The 21213-nt window shown below is 36.3% G+C and overlaps 1 protein-coding gene and 1 long non-coding RNA gene across 2 annotated transcripts; one reads left to right on the forward strand and one right to left on the reverse strand.

The window, feature by feature from the left end:
* Positions 1-5789: 5789 nt before the first annotated feature.
* Positions 5790-7427, forward strand: LOC103420883 (limonoid 7-O-acetyltransferse-like). Its single transcript, XM_008358923.3, has one exon. It carries the CDS (start codon positions 5790-5792, stop codon positions 7425-7427), a length of 1638 nt encoding a protein of 545 aa, XP_008357145.3.
* A 558-nt stretch (positions 7428-7985) lies between these two features.
* Positions 7986-21118, reverse strand: LOC108173916 (uncharacterized). Its single transcript, XR_003768814.2, has 15 exons — positions 20836-21118; positions 20384-20447; positions 20122-20282; positions 19697-19813; positions 19445-19548; positions 18616-18699; positions 18320-18437; positions 16589-17495; positions 16054-16087; positions 15910-15962; positions 9919-10023; positions 9224-9673; positions 8838-8990; positions 8267-8318; positions 7986-8149 (listed from the first exon to the last, which is right to left on the reverse strand). It is a non-coding gene; the product is annotated as an uncharacterized lncRNA (long non-coding RNA).
* Between the last annotated feature and the right edge of the window lie 95 nt (positions 21119-21213).

The raw sequence follows: 21213 nt of genomic DNA on the forward strand, positions 1-21213 counted from the left end.
ATCTTTAATCTCTAGCCAAAAGCATTAAAAAGTATTTTTTTTAGTACAAAATGACATGGAATTTGATAAGTGAGAATGTCCAAATACATTAATAGAATAGGCACCAACCAACCAACATGCACATTAGAGCAAGTCCACCGGCAAAAGCAAGGGCTGCTTAATTGCCCAAAACACAAAAAAGGTGCCCCAACAGGCTTTTTTTTTTTTTTGGAAGGCTATTTGTGGGCACCATGTCACACTCTGATCCCGACATACGTCCAGGATCGATGTGCGACGGTCAACTGTAGGGGGTGCCAGGGAATACAAGCTGAAATACTGAACTGACATTAACAATTCTCACAAGAGCATTCAAAAACATTTTAGAATTTAAAAATATTGGATTGCAAAGAGACTTGTAGTTTAGGAAGTTCACTTATGCATTGCTTAAAAATTATCGATGGCGCTTTATTGTAAAGGCAAAAAGCAATCATGTTTATGTATCCTGGTGCATTCAATTCCCACCGATTCCTCTCCCCATCCACCCCATTAAGGCTATCGCTCTACTAGAAAAAAAATATTACTGGGTTTGCCAAAATGAGCATTCATTTTGGACGGGCTTTAGGTTTCATTTAGGGCATTGTATGCTCCGAGACCAGCTTTGAGGGTAGCCGCCGTTATCCGTTTTGGCCGAGAAGTCTTTTAAGATATCTCATAAGCAACTGAACTACCCTACGAGCAGCCAAAACAAAAGAAAGACTGCTAACAGCCTCTCGCCGGGAACTTATGTGAAAGAGAAGAGCAAATAAGAAAATCCGAGCTAGGTGGTCATAACGAAGTACATTGGGAAACGGATTGCCATAATAGACAGTTGGTACATAATCATTGAAATGAGGAGACACGTAAACTGCTCGAAGTGCGGGAACTTGGCTTGCCATTGGATTTTGCTAAGTGGCACTACAATCCACTCAAAACTCACCACGTAGCAAGTCTTAGATATAATATTTTACCATTCTTTTATATTTAACATTCTCATAATTATTTTTCTACTAATTAATATAAATAGATCAATCTAATAGTGCATTTTTTTTCTTCCCAAATTTTCCTTTATATTTTGCCGTAGAACTCTCTTCACTTTCTTCTCCTTCCCACTTCTGTTTCTTGCTTTTATTCGAAAAAAAAAATTAAAATTATGCACCCCAAAAAAATACCTTATCCAACTCTTATCATGGGAAGCAACAAAAAATTCTAAGGTCTTTTTTTTTTAATTCTTTATCAATATTTTATTTGATCGCATATTAGAGTTAATTCTTTCTTTCTTTCTTATAATTGGGGGTTTATGGGTTCAAGTGAGGGTATTTGGTTTCTTTATATTTCATAATAAAAATTAGGGTATCCTGACACATTTATTGTTAGATCCCACATCGTCCAGGAGAGTGGATCCTCTATGCCTTATATGTACATGCTCACCTCCATATAGCACGATGTCTTTTAGGAGCTCACTAGTTTCAGATTTCTTAGGAACTCCAAAGTTAAGTGAGATGGCAACGAGAGCAATCCAGGATGGGTGACCCACTGAGAAGTTATCGTCTGAGTTCCCAGAAACAAAACCGTGAGGGCGTGGTCAGGACCCAAAGCGGACAATATAGTGCTACGGCAGAGTCGAGCTTGGGATGTGGTGGACCCTGGATCGGGATGTGACATCTACCTTCTTTATTATGAGTATTTTATTAATATATTAGTCTAACCTTTGATTTTGTTTCAAATGATAGGTTTATGCTGAGTGGTTTTCTAAGCTTATTATATGGCGTAATAAGCTAAATAACCTTAAGTGATGTCCTGCTTTTAGTTTAGATAGGTTCTTTGTGAAAATATGAAATCCACTCAAACTGTGAGGGCGTGGTCAGGACCCAAAGCGGACAATATAGTGCTACGGCAGAGTCGAGTTTGAGATGTGGTGGACCCTGGATCGGGATGTGACATCTACCTTCTTTATTATGAGTATTTTATTAATATATTAGTCTAACCTTTGATTTTGTTTCAAATGATAGGTTTATGCTGAGTGGTTTTCTAAGCTTATTATATGGCGTAATAAGCTAAATAACCTTAAGTGATGTCCTGCTTTTAGTTTAGATAGGTTCTTTGTAAAAATATGAAATCCACTCAAAGAGTTAAGTGTACAAATAGATTGTGAAAAAATCAACTTGATAATAGTCTGCACGTTTGTATTTAGAGAGAGGAGAGGGAAGAAGGTGGCAGAGAACTTGTGGGAAGAAGACGGCAGAGAAAAAATGGGAAGAAAAATGAGAGAGAGAGAAAAAGAAGAAAAAAAATGAACCATTAGATTTGATCTCATGGTGTATAATGAATTAGTAAAAAAATATAATTATTAGAATGCTAAATATAAGAGAATGAAAAAAATTATATTTAAGATTTGCGACGTGGCGAGTTTTGAGAGGATTGTAGTACCACTCAGCAAAATCTAGTAATAAGCTAAGCTCCACACAAGTTTTTGTCCCTCCTGAGAGGGTCCCCAAAATTTCTTTTATCTTATGTGTTAGGTTTGTAATAACAAAAAATTAAGCATTTTGTTAAAATTGGATTGTTACCGTATTTGTGAATTAGAAACTCCGTTGTTTGTTGGGCATGAGTTCGATCTCACCAAACACATTTTTTTTTTCTTTTCAATTTTTTTGTTTTCAGTCCGTTTAGTCGATCCAAGGCCTAGGGTTTTGTATTTCTTTGAGCATTTCCCTAGAACTCCATCTCCATATCACTATTTCAATAGATTTGCAAATTAACTATCTCATACAGTTTAGAAGATTGATTTGAGGTAATTAATCTTCATACTACGATTTTTTTTTTAATTTGAAGTTGATCGAGTAGTGTACTGTCTTCGATAGAGATTGAGTAACTTAGTTATGTTATCTATTGAAAAGGGCAAGAAGGAAACTTGATTGTGTGATGTTTTGAGGTAATGATAGGTTTCTGTGCTTATTATATGTTTTGTTTGGTGTTTTTGATTTTTTGTTATGGCTAACCTGTGCTCATCCAAGTCCAACCGTTTAATTTAACTCAGGACTCCTATTGTACTAGATATCCTAGACGTTTTTTCACTTTTATTTATATAAATATGTGACACATCGGATGACTTAGAATCTCAAGAGCCTCTCTTAGAGGCTCGCCTAAACGCCTAAAGCCCCCAAGATCTCAGGGTTGACTTCCTTATGGTGCAATTAGGAAGAGAAATCAGAATATTGAATTTTGTTGCGTTTTGTGTAACTGATGTTGCGACTGTTGTTGCATTAACATCCACCACATTTTGTATAGTTCTTCGTAATTAGCAAAGTGAATATTTTTTGTTTGTTAGGAGAGCAACGTTGTTGAAGGTTAGGAGTAGTTATTTGGGGGCTAGGACAAACAATAAGCTGCAATATTGCAAGCCGGCTGTTTAAACTTATTCAGGGTTTAGGACAAACAAGAATCCAATAAGCTCCGCTAACAGATGCGGTATTCGAACTCAAAATAAAAAATAAAAAATAGATGCGTTATTCCATATACACAATTACACACATCACACAGTACTATTGGCGGAGCTTATTAAGCTTTATTGGATTCTTTAATTCTTCAATTCTTTATTGTGCGAGCTATGCGATTGAGGAGAGGACGACCCTACCTACTACTGTAGCCATGCACATGAAACAATAATAGGCATGCATGATGCGAAAGTTTCTATATCATGATTCAAGAGCTATAATATTTATACAGCAAAAATATAATGAAATTAACCAACTAGGTTAGAGTGAGTACACGTACCTAGCTAAAATATAATGATTTTAGTAAGTAATATCACTATCATTATCATATATAATACGTGTTGTACACAACATCACAGTCCTAAGTAATAACTAATTAGCAGCTGGCTAGATTAGCTAGATTCTTAACTGAAAAGGTTTGTCTCATGCTTCCTTGATTATGTCAACCCTTAGCTTCAATGTATAATTTTCCATATATATTTACAGGATTAGGAAGGGAGGAATATATTTTGTAAGGCTCACTTCTTAATGTATTTTAACGATCTAATCGTCTATTTTTTAGGTTTTTCCTCAAAGATTATGTCTACCAAAAATCACCCAAAAAAGAAATCATATGACCATTCAGTTAATTAAATGATAGTCATTACAAAACAGTACTCGTTCATTTTCTTCACCACAAATATATGTATTAATGATTTTGGATTTGTATAACTTTTTGAAAAGATTATCTATATATAAATGATGAACTGAAATATAGATGGTTTGGTTCCTTGAAAAAAAGTTACATAATAAGCGTTACAAAATATGTAGTAGAAAATGAGTGTATCCCAATATAAGGTTAGGATCAATAAACAAACATTTTGACAAATACTTTTACACTCCTCTTTGGCCATTAGATTACTTAAATTCTAACGATTCTAATAGGCTTCCATGAACAATCACACCCGCATATATGCCTTCCTTCCTCCTCCCCATTTTCATGTAAAATTTACGTAATCAAAGTTTTCTACAACCTAATTTATCACCCAAAGATACCAAGAGTGAAGATTTAGGATTTCGTTTTGTTTACGGTACCTAACAAAGGATTTAAGAGATCGAGTGATAGCTTAATATGTCATACGTGCTTCGAAATTGTGTGTAAGTCGAATCAAAACAGAATATATTGAAGTCGTTGAATGGAGTCGACATGTTTCGAACTCATGCCGCGATACAAGGGCAACACTCATCCTCACCACTGTGGTAGAGGGTCACTTGCCAACATTATTTTTTTTAATTAGTAGTTATAATCGATGTCATCTAATGTTTAAAAACATGCACATTACATTTTTTTAACCATTAAATGTTATAAAATCTAATGATTAAAAAAAAGTGTAAAAATATTTGTCAAAATGTTTGTCTGTATATAGAGAGAGCTATTGTTATTTGTTAGTAAAGTGATGGTCATTATCAATAATATGTATGAATGTATGCACGCTTCAGTCTGATAAACATCACAAAGAGTAAATTAAAAGTAGAGTGGGCAACCGGATGCCTAGCGAGAAAATGACCGATGCATGTATAGGTATCCCTAATATGACAAAAAAAGCTGGAGTCGGACCTCATGCAGGAAGATGCCTTTTGCTGCCGATCGAGACATAAAATCGGTGCGAGATTTTTCGAATCCATAAGTTGGAGGACCTTCTAAAAATCATATAATAACTGTGGGATGCAGATTGTGCACGAAAATTATGAATAAAAATGGGACTTGACATTGTTTGAAGATTTTCAATGCGTTTCGACATGCCTACTGTGCAATTTGGCATGTCAAAGTCATGTCAGAATGGGCACTAGCCTCGCTAGTTGTTGACAGGAAGATATATATATATATGGGATAGGTTCAAGGGACAAACTCTTTTTAAGCTTTTTGATTACATGACATCCAATGATTCTTATTTATTTATTAAATGACATAGATGCTTATATGAATTTTAACTAATATTAAAGATAATATAAAACTGAAAAAAAAACATAAAATCTGTAAAATTAAAACTAAAATTAAAGAAGGAAGAAAGCCTAGTTGTACGCAGTTTGAATCCAAGTCTGAATCCAAATCTGAAAAAAAAAAAAAACATCAGTTAATGATTTTTTTATTAGGGTTCAAAGTCTGAATCCAAGTCTTGATTGAAATGGAAATGGGAGAACCAATATATATATAAACTAGCTAGTTAACGAAACCAACCTGAGTTGGGACTAAGAAATTGTCAAACAAAACATACACCACATACTTTCATGATGAAAATGGAAGTAAAAATTGTTTCCAAAGATAGAATTATACCATCCTCCCCAACGCCCTCTCACCTCCGAATTTTTAAGCTTTCCCTTTTGGATCAGCTCATACCTGCTCCCTTTGCTCCTATTATCCTGTATTATGACAATTCTGATCCTAGTTATAATACTCCTAACCTCATAAAACCCTGCACTACTACCACTCACCTTGATGATGATGATGACGACGACAACGAAGACAAGGCCACAATCATGAAAAGGCTACATGTGCTGAAGACATCTTTGTCAGAGACCTTGACTGGGTTCTACCCACTTGCTGGGCAGATCAAAGATGACCTGTCCATCGACTGCAACGACCAAGGAGCTCATTACGTGGAAGCCCGAGTGAAGCACTCTACTCTGCGTGAATTTCTCAACCGACCTGATGACTTAATTTTGCTACTGCATCGATTCCTCCCTTGTGATCTTACAAATAGTAATACAGGTGCAAGTGTAACTAATATTCAAGTAAATGTGTTTAAATGTGGCGGCATGGCCATCGGCCTATGCATCTCCCACAAGATCCTTGATGGTGCTGGTTTGTGCACCTTTATCAAGGCCTGGACTGCCACTGCTCGTTTGCGCAGCAGCCTCCCCCGCTCTGCATTGTATTCAAGATCATCTTCATTATCATCCTCATCGTCCTCGTTGACATCCTCGGATTCAGTTACATTGTCATCATCATCAGATTCAGATGATAATCAAACACCAAGAGCAGCTTCGAGAATAATTCACCCCACCAAACCCAATTTATCAGCTGCAACCTGTCTGTTCCCCACAAGCGATGAATTATGGCTCAGAGATTCATCACTTCGGATGTGGGGTTCCTTGTTCATAAACGACGGCAAGTCCTCGTGCGTCACAAGAAGACTTGTGTTTGAGGGGTCAGCTATAGCGGCCCTCAAGGGCATGGTGGCAGCAGTGAATAATAATTATAAGGTGAAGCGGCCGACGCGTGTTGAGGTTGTTTCGGCTTTCATATGGCAATGTGCCATGGCTGCCTCCAAACAAATACATGGTTTCGGAAGGCCTTCACTCCTCACCCACGCAGTCAACCTCCGCTCAAGGATCACATCTCTGTTGGATTTAGATTTGGAGTACTCAATTGGAAACCTCCTTTGGATTGCGGCTGCTCGATGCCAGACACCAATATTTACGCTAGATGATAATGATGCGGCAGCTGATGGATTGCAATTGCATGGGCTGGTGGAGGAGTTGAGGAATGCAGTGTCAAAGATTGATGGTGATTTTGTTAACAAAATGCGATCTGCAGGTGAGGAGGAGGAGGGGAAGTATCACATGCTGGAGTCTCTGGAGGAATTAAGATCGTCGCCGTCATCAGAATCAGATTATTATGGGTTTAGCAGTTGGTGTAATTTTGGGTTCTACGAAGGTGGTGATTTCGGGTGGGGAAAACCTGTTTGGGTCAGCAGCGTTGGTTCGACTGGGAATTCCGTCTTCTTGAATTTTATAATTTTGGTTGACACCAAGTTGGGAGATGGAATAGAAGCATGGGTCACTCTGGACCAACATCACATGGCTATACTCCAATGCAATCCCCAACTCCGAAAATTCGTTTCGTTGGACCCCACTCCTTTACTACTCCTTTGATACTTGTTGTGTTCCCGTGGATATGCTCATCATTGTTAATGGGATGTGATATCCACATATTTCATTTTATTTCTTACATATTTTTTTAATTTTCGGTCGTCAGATCAGATGAATTGAAGAATATCAAAGGATAAAAATTAACAAAGGATGTGTGTGAAGTAATTTGGGGTATGTAGATAGCACACCCCTTGTTAATTAACTATAATTATTGTGTTTTTAATTTGGCCAATTTAGTCTGTGAGTATGGATATTTTGGCCAATGCGGTATGTGTTTATGTGGCATATGTGCTTCTAATCATGGAGGAATTACGTGTGGTCGAACTAGGTGCACGTAAATCTTGTCGCTAATCTTGCCGATGTTTGAAAGAGTGATTAGTTCTTGAATCCCAATGAATTTAAAATAGTATATTTGGTTTACACTCTACACTATGATCCATGTAAGAAAGACATGTTATATATTCGGACCACCTCTATTGCTCACTTTTTAATCACCTTTTAGATATAGACTAGCAAGAGTGTCCGCGCGGTGCTGCGGGTTTTGAAATTGTATAAAACATGTAGAAAGTTGTAAATATAAATTATAAGTCATAGTGCTTATATAAATCTATTTACAACCCTATCTAGAATAAGAAACAATGAATAGTGTTGAACTTATTTAATCTAATGGGTTTGTTTCTTCACTTTGTTCCTCCTTTCTTCTGGTAGTACGTGTTTTCATTTATCTGTTAGAAATTGGAAAAATAGAAGTTAATATGAACAAATGACAGTTGGATTTGTTAAAATAGTTGGATTTGTTAAAGGATCCTCTTGCTAAAGATCAGAACAATAAAAGGACTTACCGAAAGTTAAATAAAATGACTTACGCAGTTAAAACTGTTGGCAGACCAGGTCCTGCATAGACGAAAACATTAGGCATTATTACCTAAACATGTAAAGTTTATGTCAAATTTTATATTATGTGTGTTTTGAACTATGTATGATAATGATATGAGATAACAAAACATATGTGTGGTTTGAGCTATGGCCTTAAAAGTTTTACAAATTATTCGTATTCAAACCAATCAATTGAATTATGCTTAAACAAATTTGGTCTAAAGTGTTTAAAAAGTGAAAAAAAAAAATTTAAACTGTTTAAAAAGTGAAATATAAACCCTCATTTTGCAGAATTGTTAACTTTGAAAAACGAATGCATAAATGGTCAGATGGTGTTCTAGAGAAAAGTTTCTCTATCTTGATATTCAACACACAAAATGTCAAATCTAAAGTATTTAGCATACTTAAAATGGCTTCTGGAATTGATTTGTTCAATGAGATAATGAGCGAAAGACATAAAAATAAGATCGTACTAAACTTTTTTGTGCATTCATTGGTTCATTGTTAAAAAGATTTGTAGAGATGAGAGATTTTTACCTATTTTTTTAGAAATGATGGTGGAGCAATAGCTGTTGCAGTCTTAGTTATAATTTGACGGTAGGAACTCTTCTATGACGGTCCACATGCGGAACAAAGACTTAATAAGCATTTGACCAAAGAGTGATCCAATTCAAGTTCACGGGGTTAAATCTGCAACCAAAAACAATAACAAAGCAATCCATAAAGTTATGAAACTAATCCTATGTATTTGAAACTATATAACAAAGCAACCCATAAAGTTAAGAAAAAGATAATCTAGTCGACAAATTTCATTTCAATTTTTATATTTCAATATATTTGTTTGTCAAACTCAGTGATCAAACTTTACACTCATGCTTTCCAAAAAGAAAAAAAAAAAACGAAGAAGAATTGAAAGTACTGACCATTCCAAGCAAAAGAGAGCGAAAACTCATTTCTTAGGGGTGGTTTGGGAGTGAGGTGCTTAAAAGAAAAGTACCCATGAAAAAAAGCTGTGAGGTTTTTAGGTGTTTGGTAAACTGAAAAAAAAGGTCTTATTTTGGAAGCTGTTGTGAGAATAAGCTGAAATCAAAGGAAAAAGCTGCAGCTTTGGAAAACTGACTTTTTTTTCAAAGCACACGGAGCTACAGTGCTCATTTAATGAAAAGACCCACTATCAGACTGCTTTTTTTTCCAAAAGCACTTTTACAAAAAAGTTTACCAAACACTCTGCTGATTTATTTCACAGCCGCTTATTTTCACAGCACAACCGTTTATTCTCACAACAGTTTTTTTTCAAAGCACAACAATACCAAACCAACCCTTAGTCTCCTCATTTGGGTAGTCGACTCTACACTTCCTTCCAAGCCTTGTATCTGTATACAAAATAGCAAACATCAATAAGCAAACATCAAAACTTCATGAAAACTAACGAATATAAAAAAAACGAATAAACAACAAAAAGCAGAGAAAAGTAGTCACTTTCTTCATCCCAAGTAATTTCTTTTCTGGTACAAAGGAATTCCAAGTAATTCTAACGACATGGGTTCCAATATAATTAGAACACCAAGTTGCTGCATTACCTCTCTCTTTTTTGAATAAAAATTTAGAATGAACATACCAGTTGGCGAAATATAGGCGAATCATCAAACTTTGCAAAATGCATGTGTAGAAGGATACAGATATCGACTTCACCTTCGTCTTGAATTTTAGTGAAACATAGTGCCTAACAATTGTGGCATAAATTAATTTTAAATTTTCCATCACTTGGAAATTGTAATTAAATAAAGTGAACGCACAGTAATCATATCCCAATCATAGAATTAAGGATTTTCAAATGTCATAATATTTAACAACTACTATGCATAGTTCTTAAAAAAAAGTATAAAACTAACCTGTAATTACAGCAGTTATGAGTATAAAATAATGAACATTTCCTTTAAAGACATAGTGCGGTATAAATTATGTCACCTAACATCACTTGGAAATGGGATTTAGTTTAGAGGCTAACTTTCCCATATCAAATCCATTCATATTGATCACCTGATGTTAAGAAATTTTGACATTAAGAGTACATAATTCAATCAATTGAAGAAAGTTGGAATTCAGTCATGTTAAATTCATAATTTTTTAACATGCATTTCCATCATAATAACTACCAAATCATCATATTTTCACAACCATTAAATCTGTTTATACCATACTTAGGGCTTCCATATTTAGATCTCGTACAAATACTCGGGGGACTTAAATGTAATTATGTAATAAAGGAAGGGGCAAATATGTAATAAGTGAGGAGCCATTATTCTATAAAAGGACTCATCACCCTCACAATTAGGGGAGGCCATTTCTTAAGCCTTCTCAGAACCTCACTCTCATTACAAAGGTTCTCACACTCTCTCCCTCACAATCCTCTCAGAAATACAATAATCAGTGTGGACGTAGCCCAAATATTGGGGTGAACCACGATACATCTTGTGTTATTTACTTTCTTGCAGATTCACAGTCGGATTTACGTTGTTCCAAGACCTCCGATTTTGTGCATCAACATTTGGCGCCGTCTGTGGGAATCAACACAAAAAACTATGTCGGTTCTTTTTCATTTTTTCACCTCTACCGCAAAATCTGCAAAATCTGCAAAAACACAAAACCAAAAGCTCCAAAAAAAAGAGAATCAATCATCAGATCCACCGTCCACAGCCCTGATTCAATCTCCTGGAGATCTCTGATCCCTTTCGCCCCAAAACAAAAGCTTTCAGATGCTTTGCATGCATCGCAATTCGTTCGATTTTTGTATGATTGGAAATCCGAATTGATGGGTTTCTTGTCGGATCAGATGGTCAACGATTCTGCAAAAGTTGAGCAAACCAATTACTGGATATGGGAATATATCTCAGCGCTCTAAAAACTGATAAGGTCTTAAAAGATGGTGAGAATGATAGACTTCGATATGGGTCATCCTCCATGCAAGGGTGACGTTCAACCATGGAAGATGCTTTGCAAATCTACAACTTTTAGTAGAACCCAAGACTTTCTGGGCCGACATTGAAGCTCTCAAGGAGTTCAAGAACTCACTCAACCCTGACTCAGTGAGTCCCGGCTGGTGCGTCAGCTCCTAGGACTTCACCCTCGACCCCTGCGACAACCTCTTCAACGGTTTTGTTCACTTGTGGCTTCCGCTGTGACCCGGTCGACAACTCATCGTCCACCAGCCGGCTCACCGAGCTCACCCTTGACCAAGCTGACTTCTTCGGATCGACCCCGGACTCGCTCTCCAAGTTAACACTGCTGAGTCGACTCAGTCTCTCCGGCAACTCGTTCTCCGGCGCTATTCCTGACTCAATTGGATCCCTTTCGAACCTCGATGAGCTTTTCCTCGATAACAACCGCCTCGACGGTGTAACCCCACAGAGCTTGCACATCCAAGTAACGGGTGAAGGTTCAGTAGATTGCATTCGGTGCATTCAATGCTTAACAGGATGAACAAGCTTACCAACAAGGCTGACAGTTTTGCCCATGGAGTCAAAGAACATGAGAAGTTGAGTCACATAATAAATTATTATTTGATTCAATTGTGCAGTGAAACTAGGGCCCAAGATCATAGAGACAGTGAAGGGGAAGCTGAGGTTAGGGGCTAAGATTGTAAAAGCAGGAGGGACGTTGGAGGTGTTCAAGCACGCATTCAGCGCTAACGCAGGAGAGAAGCTGCTCAAGGCATCCCAGTGTTATCTGTCGACCACGGTCGGTCCTATGGCAGACCTCATCTTCATCTCGACCGACGAGATTGCGTTTTGTAGTAAGAGATCGATCAAACTTCCATCGTCAGATTCAGACAACAGTTGGTCAGCAGAGTCCACTACAAGGTGGTGATCCCAGTGAAGAAGATCAAGACGATCAACCAGAGAGAGAACAGGAAGAAGCCATCGTAAAAGTTTACTATGGATGATTTTGACTTCTGGTTTATGGGGATCTTGAATTACTAGAAACATGCATTGAATCTCTATCGCCATGGTCAGATCCGCCACCACATATTCACTGCTCTTCATAGATCGAGCTTAGTCGTGCAAGTCTTCGGTCTCCATATTTGAACAGGGGAATGATAATCATGTGTTATGGGTCCTTTTGGGAAAAAGAAAGAAAAGCAAAAGTAAGAAAAAGAAAAATGAGAAGGATATATCTTGACCATGCTGCACATGCTCCCACTTTTTTTTAAGAAGCCACTGGAAAGCAAGATAATTCTAATACTTTGAAATCTCAACTTGACCAACGGAAAGCTGTTGTTGATAATCTTGTGTCTAATACACGGCTTTTAGAAATCAAGATACAGGAGGCAAGATACCCTTAAAGCACATGCTCAGTCCGCGAAGACTGCAACTAAAGTGAGTGAGATGGTGGGAAACGTCAATACAAGTAGTGCTCTTTCAGCTTTTGATAAAATGGAAGAGAAATGAATTACCTTTATTTCGTCAAAAAGAAGAAAAAGTAGGGCCGAAGTGACAACAATAAAGGAAGACAATGACAGCTGTGATGCTCATCAGAGAAGCAGAGATAATTGCGGTGGTGAAGGCATGCAGAAAAGAGAATTATGTGCGTGACCATTGAGCAAAGAGTCAGATTTATTTTTTAATGATGTAATTTATTTTTCTTATCTTTCGGAGACATCTGTATAAACTCCATCAGAGGGTAATAATTAAAAAAAAAACGTCAAACCTAAAATAATGGGCTGTAATGTTATGTGGAGAGCGAAGGCCCATATGCCTAAAAGAGCCAAGCCCTATGGCTCCAAAATTATTCGGCAGCCTGCCGCTATTACCATCAACCAGGTGATCAAAAGTACGCCCAGAACTCCAAAATTATTCGGCAACCTGCTGCTATTATCACCCACTAGGTGATCAAAAGTACGCCCAGTACTTCAAATTATACATGAGCATTACTCATGTCAATCATACATAAACATTCATGAGCATTACTCATGTCAATCGTACATAAACATTCATGAGCATCACATATGTAAACATTCATGAGCATCACTCATGTCAACATCCATGAGCATCACTCATGTTAATCAACATAAACATTCATGAGCATTACTCATGTCAATCAGCTTCAAAAGCTTCATTTACAGAGCTCTAGCTTCAAAAACTTCATTTACAAAAGCTCTAGCTTCAAAAGCTTCATTTACAGAGCTCTAACTTCAAAAGCTTCATTTACAGAGCTCTAGCTTCAAAAGCTTCATTTACAAAAGCTCTAGCTTTAAAAGCTTCATTTATAGAGCTCTAGCTTCAAAAGCTTCATTTACAAAAACTCCAGCTTCAAAACTTCACTTACAAAGCTTCACCTACAAAGCTTCAGTGCAGGGTATACAAATATCGCCTCCAAACAACCGCCACTTCGGCCCATACATGGATTCAATCTGAAGTCTCCAGCCAACAGACTTTATTAACCGAAAACTTGGGGGACTACATTATGTACCATATATTGGGCCTCAACTGGGCCTTATGAAAAATATAAAATACTTGGGGGACCTAGCCCATCACTTATGTATTGAGGAGCGAGCCCTTATTTTTATAAAAGTGACTCCATCACTTTCATTAGATAGCATTCATGAAAAATATTTGGGGGACTCTAGCCCATCATTTATGTATTGAGAAGCGAGCCCATATTTTATAAAAGGAACTACCTCACCATCATTAAAGAGCATCAACTCGAACCCATCATTCATGTATTGAGGAGTGAGCCCTTATTCTATAAAAGGGACTCCCTCACCTTCAACGCCACAAGCCGAGCCAACCAAGGCAACATAAGCCACAAGCCTAGCAGCCTCGCAGCATGTGCTACTTCTAGTTGAGCATCATTTCAGATTGAGCACCGCCTCATATCGAGCATTAGTTCAAGACAACACCTAGTTACTTCGACCCACACATGGATTGAATTTCAAGTCTCCAGCCAAAAGACTCTCTTGACTGAAGACTTAGGGGACTACTGTTTATACCATTCTTAGGGTCTCCGTAGTTAGATCTTGTACAAATACTCAGGGGACTTAAATGTAATTATGTAATAAAGGAATGGGCAAATATGTAATAAGTGAGGAACCCTTATTCTATAAAAGGATTCCTCACCCTGACAATTAGGGGATGCCATTTCTTAAGCCTTCTCACCTCTCTCAGAACCTCACTCTCATTACAGAGGTTCTCACACTCTCTCCCTCACAATCCTCTCAGAAATACAATAATCAGTGTGGACGTAGCCCAAACATTAGGGTGAACCACGATACATCTTGTGTTATTTACTTTCTTGCAGATTTATAGTTGGATTTACGTTGTTCCAAGACCTCCGGTTTTGTGCATCAACAAAATCAAAAGAGATATTATACATTAATTACTCAATTCACCTTAACCATCAAATCCAACAAAAAATATTGATGTAACAAAGATAAAATAAAACAGGAAAATTAAAATTTCTAAAGCATATATGTCTCACAGGTCATAATGAAGAACCAATAGGAATCAACATATTATGTGTATCCACAAAATTATTCCAACTTCAAATCTCATTGGCCTATATTAAGATGATAATCCTACAAACTCCCTTTGCCATGCTTTTTTGAAAAGTGATGAATTTGGTTTTGCAATGATATGTGGATTCTTGGGATATTTGAAATTAATTGGATCAAGCCTTTTCAGTTCTGTTGGTTCATTTTTGGTTTTCAAAACTTCTCTATATGTATGTATGTACGCATAGTAAAACGCAAACAGCCTAACTATAGTTATTTAAAACTAACTCAATTTTTTGATATGATTACTAAAATTTGAAGGTTGGAAAAGAGAACCAACCTAACTCCAGAGGCATCAAATGTTTCCTTGGGAAATTGACCTACCTAACAGGAAAGTTCTAAGTTAAGGAGGTTTGGAAGGAGTAGATAGGTTACATTTAGAGATGTATAAGACTAACCTTTACAGAACACCTATTAATCACTTCCAAAATTACAGAGCACATATTAATCACTTCCAAAATGAGATACACAAAATCTGAAACAGCACCTAAATCATATTGGAGTTGAGAATCTTTAATTTATTAGAATTAGGGATCCATTAATACAACTATGTCACACTCTAGTACTAATTTTTTTATTTGGCTCATCAACCGCAGACGCACTCATGGTATAGAAATATGTCTAAGACATAAATGAAAGGATCATAAACATGTTTGACAATGCTGATAAGCAAAGGGATCTTGCTATCAAAATATAAAAGGTAGTTTAGACTTTTGCCAGATTGGAATCTTTACGGAATTAATCTGAACCTCAGCATTCGAGAGGTGCAAAAGATGCGTCAACTTCAACTAATAAATAATATTGAATTTAAGAGAGAGAAAGAGAGGAGAGAGAAGGGCAACAAATGGGTCTACTGAATTTGAAGAAATCTGAACTCAAAGTCTCCAACTTGAATACATTCATCTCTAAATTTCTTCAAAGAAATTAGGACATATGCAAATCAAAATCGAATATAAATTAAAGTTCGAAATCGAACTCAATTGGAATCAGATCGAAAGAAAATCTAATAAACAATAGCGATTTGAGAAATCTAAATTCGAGAAACATCAGAGCACACACCTGAAGAACTTATACCCTGTATGAAAGTTCTTTGTGCAAATAGAAACTTGAAACTGCAAAGCAAAGAAAACAACGGCTTAAGAATGAAACATCACTCAAAATTTATATTAAAAAAACTTAAACATACAAAAAGTTAAAAACTACCTGTGGAGAAGAGTGCTAGCCCAATCCCCAATCCCTAAAACAATAAGTAGATGAAAACCAAAGAAAAAATAACTGCAAACTAAGCAATAAACACAGGAAGCATCAAAACAAAGAAATTCTTATTCTTTCATTAAAAAGAAAGCAAAACTCTTGACAAATTAAACCTACAAAGAATTGTATTTGGATCCTCAAAACCCTAACTGATAATCAACAATTAGATAGCTAACTGAACAAAGCTGTTACACACATAGTAATTAAAAGAAGAATCTCTACACACATATTATACTTGATCCCCATCTATAATCATTAAACCCAGATCGTAAAATAATCAAAATTCGCTAGAAAAACCATAACCATTATCATATATGCGAAAAAGCAATAAAATTGAAATCCCAAATTAAAAAAATCAAAAAACCCTAGATCGCAAATTCAAATTTTCATCTGGATAACATGCAATTCAAATAAAAATTAAAACTCTCCATCTGGGTTCCTTTGAATTCTACCCAACAATACTGAAATGCGAAATTAGGCATACCTATTAGCTGCTGAACCGCTTAGATTATGGCTGCCAGTGTTGTCGGAAGGTTAAAGCTTTTTTGGGTTCAGAGGAGAGAAGACCTTTGAGACCAAGGAGATTCATATGAGATTTAAGTTTAAACCGAAAATAAGTTGGGAGATTGGGAGATGAGGCTAGGAGGGAGATGGGTCGATAGTCTGAAACGGTGGGAAGCATCCACAGAAAAGGAGAGTCGAGAGACTGAAACGGTGTGGGAAGGAAGAATCCAGAAATGAAGTAAAATACCAAAGACTAAAGCAGGGCTAAAGACGGAATCACACTGTATAATAAACAGTGATCACAGAAACAAAGAAGGGGAAAAAACGGAAGAACACCGGCGAATGAACAGTAAAAAGGACACAAAGGGAATTAACCACAAAGTTAGGCGTTTAGTATATACTAGCAAGACTGCCCGCGCGATGCAGTGCTACGTCTTGCTCCTGTATAACCTTATCTACAATAAGGAACAATGAGCAGCATTGAATTTAATTCCATCATCAATGCCTTGAACTTGTAGGATCTAAATTTAAAAAATAAAATAAAATATTAACATAGACCCTAAAATTTCTATCATGGAGAAAAATATTAACATTGGGAAAAGGCAAAGAGAGGAATTCTGAAAAGAAAACTGAGAGTATGGATCACATGGAATGGAAATCACAAACAGCAACCACATCAAAAATGAAGAATAACAACTGAAGGAAAATAATAATCGAACCATAACTGAAAAAGTCATCTGGTTTTGAATATTACAATTATGAAGCAACTCTTATAGGATGAGTGAGTCGAACTTACAACGCAGTTAGGGGTGTTCCATCTCACTATCAATTTGCTAAACCAAGATCATCTATTCCAAATGACAACATTTTAATCCTTCAAACTGCTCCTGAAAAAAAAAGTGAATTAAATGCGGGGATCTATACCTTAAGACAACGAAAAAAATAGATTAAAGCTGGAAAGTATCAAACTTTACAACTTTCTCCAAAAGCATATATCACTACAAAAGTACCAATTTTTCACATTAATAAAAAACTATGCAATATTATTTCATATTTTCCAATGAATTTGAAACCCTAAAATTGTCATATTTAGATGTTCTTTACTCGAAATTTATTCAAGAAGCATTTGTCAAATGTTCGACAAAATTTGGGAATTCAAACAAAATCCACATAGTGCAGTGATCACAATCGTCGAGACCAACATTGAAAAATGTAAATAAATTCACCGATAAGGCGTATCATAAAAACCCATTGAGATTGAGATTACACTAAATTGAAAACATTCTTATTAAAATAGCGTAAGTCCCAAAATGCACAATCAAAACAACAACATAGATTACTTTAAACTTGCAGAGACTCCAAAGGAATATCGAACTCATTCGGCTACATAATTAAAAAAAAAAAGAATAATGGTAAAAAAAAGGATCCATCAGGACAAAAAAATTCTCACATGAAATTTAATCAACAGATGAAATTCTTAAGTTACCCAATTAGACCAAGCAAGAAGAACCAGTCGTTGATCGAGAATTCACCAAATAAAACAATGCAAGAATTGACCAAATAAACGATGAAAAATTGATTGCAAGAATTGGAACAAAGTAACAAACAGAGGGTAGGATTTGCGGCCCCATTGCAACAGATCTAGCATTTATGCAAAGGAAATTCGATTACGAATTAAAAAAATAAAAGTGAGAGAGAGAGAGAGACAAACCTTCTTGCGGAGGCCAGAGGTTCCAGGATTGAGAAACAGATAGAGAGACCTGTACTTGAGTTCTCTACTGTGCTTAAGCCAGTAGAGAACTCCAGCTACATTGTTAATTCCAGGGTACCTACAAAGTTAGCATCTTAATTAAAATTTAATTAGTATTTTATGCATTAATAAAAGCAAAGTCCTTGCATATAAATTGAACCCATCAAATTAAATGTACAATTAAATCCAATCCCGACTTGAAAATCCAAACTTTATATCAAATTGAGAATTTTATTTTTTATTTTTTTTGAGCTCACCAATCGGCAGTTTTTGGGTGCCTGGAACCTCAAAAGTGGAAGCTAAATCCATCCCTTTGTACTTCTTTTTGTCTCCTCATCTTCCTATTTGTAAAGACCAAAAAGCTGAAATCAGAATTGCTTCAAATAATTTGCCAGATTTTACAATTCAAAGGGACACGTTTTCAAACTAACATACCAAGATATCAGTAGTGGACACAAATGATTAAAATTAGTAGTAAAAAACTGAAATCAAAGCAAGAAAAATAAAAATTGAAGATTGATAGCAAACGGTAGCTTGTTTGGAGACTTAAATTGAGGAAAAGTAAACAGAGAGTGAGCAATAACAGAGTAAAAGAAAATTAAAACCTTTATTTCTGCTCTGAGATGGTATGAAGTTATGTCTACCAATTTTATGATAAATGGGTGAAATCGTAGTGATGAAATTTTAATGTTTAGGTTTCAATTTGTTGATAGAAGCAGGCGAAGCAATGGAGAATGTTTATTCTTGTTATTGGCTGCAACAAAGATGAGAAGAGTTAAAATCTCAATCCTCTAGCGAATAAGAGCTAATATATCAATGACTTGGTGAATGGAATGTAATACTTGTAACTCCTAGCTTTTAGCACTAAATCTTCAACAAAATAAGAGTTAATAGATCAATGACTTGTTCATTGGAATGAAATACTTTTATAAACGCTTAAAACCAAAATGCTATCAAACTAATTCCAAGTTCAAGAAGGCAGTGGAAAAGGTAATTATCAAAATGAGAAAAGTTAAACGAAATTAGGCATTGTTCTCAACACTATTAGCACACCTATGACTGGTAGGAAAAAGCAGTAGTGCTAACCTGAAGACAAAAAGTTTATCCTCAGTGTGTTGTGGCTCTCCGTGTTTTTCTTTTTCCAATAGATATGCAACCAAACCTATGCTATGAACTATCTATCCAACTCACTACACAAAAACCCAATTAAAAACCAAGAAGCATAATTCAAGCATTATCAAAATAGGTAAAATCATAGACATTGGTCATATGTAGAGTAATGCACAATTTGTTCCACCAACTTCTCCAACACAAAAATACAGAGATTTGAGCTTTTACCTCATGGAAATGGAAAGGGGAACAATCTGTAGTAGAATGAATTATGCTCCCAACTATTTCAAAAGGCCACAAAGTTTGAACATCACACCGCAGTTTGGCATTCACTTCAAAGGAAATCTGATCAAAAGAAAATTATGCACTTGGTAATCACAAATGAGCTCATAAGGTAAAAAAATTCACCCCTCAAATTTCAGTAAGTAAAACTAAGCAATGATGCAGGAAATCATTTAGAAGCTTGAGATAAACAAAAAATTAAATTAATTGACTAACAAAATCGGAGCCATTCCGCTAATTTTAACCAACATCCAAATATCCAAATTTGCACAGAAAATTCATTTCCACATACAAATTTACAGTTCTAGAAATCAGAATATATTACTAAAAATAACAATGAACTTGTGAAGTAGAGCATGAGTGAGATTTACCAAGATGCTGATGCTGAGGGTTTGGAGGGGCCTTCCTGGTGGTGGCCCATGCGACTTTATGAGGGTTATGGATGGTATGTTGCTTGCTAGTTTGGAGTTGGGTTGTTGACCCGTTATTCAGAGGTGCAAGAGTACTATGTTACCATGTGTATTATCTTCACCTGCAGAATCAAAGAACTACATGTCTGTTTTCTAAAAACTGAATTGAAATCCAATATGCAATACCTAAATATTTGTCAGGGGAGTAAGAGGCATCGTTTACCGATAGTAGCGAGGTCTAGTTCTCTGGTCATCGGCCAGAATCGCCTTGTCAGAAAATCAGGCATCTGAACACATAAACAAAACAACCAAAATTTGAAAAAAAATAGAAAAAAAAAAAAACCAAAATTTAAACAGAAGTTGAATCTGCAGACCAAAGGCCACCCAAAAAAAAAAAAAAATTCTTAAACAAAAGACTCAAAAAGGAAAAACAAAAATTGTATACACTCAGCACAAAGGGCTACCAACGCTGCACACAAAAGCTCTAAAATTTTATGACCAGTGTTTCTTGAAAGAAAAAATCGAATCAAATTAGACAACCACACGCAAGATCAAAGCACACAGAGATAACCCCGAAATCACAGGAAAAAAAATCCAAACACAACCTCCACCTGCAAATCGAAAACCACAAAAAAGAAATTAAATTAGGCACACTGAAAAAGACCTAAAACTCACCCGAAAACGCTAGATCACGCGAGGAAAAGAATGAATTTCGATGGAATCGAAACGGCAAAAACTTGTAGCCACCTAAGGCTTTTGAACCAAAGAAATTCGCAGGAGCAGAAGACCATTCCAGCAACAAAAACGGCGGTGGATGATCGCGCCGAGACAAAGACGGAAACATTAGACAGCAACAAAAGGGGCAGTGCGAGAGAGGAAGAAAGCCAGGTTCGAAACGAAGCAAAATGCTATGGGAGAGAGAAAGAAACACGGAAGAAATCGAAGCAGAGCCTTCAACGATGATCGACGCGTGCAGCCTTAAAAGGGAAACGGTGAGCAACACGTGTATAAGAGGATAGAACCAAAAAGATGATGGAACCAAATGTTGATGCG

Source organism: Malus domestica, chromosome 15, assembly GCF_042453785.1.
Source record: "Malus domestica chromosome 15, GDT2T_hap1".
NCBI lineage: Eukaryota > Viridiplantae > Streptophyta > Magnoliopsida > Rosales > Rosaceae > Malus > Malus domestica.

Coding starts and splice junctions, on each gene's coding strand:
- LOC103420883 (XM_008358923.3), top strand. CDS start 5,790: ATGGAAGTAAAAATTGTTTCCAAAGATAGAATTATACCATCCTCCCCA.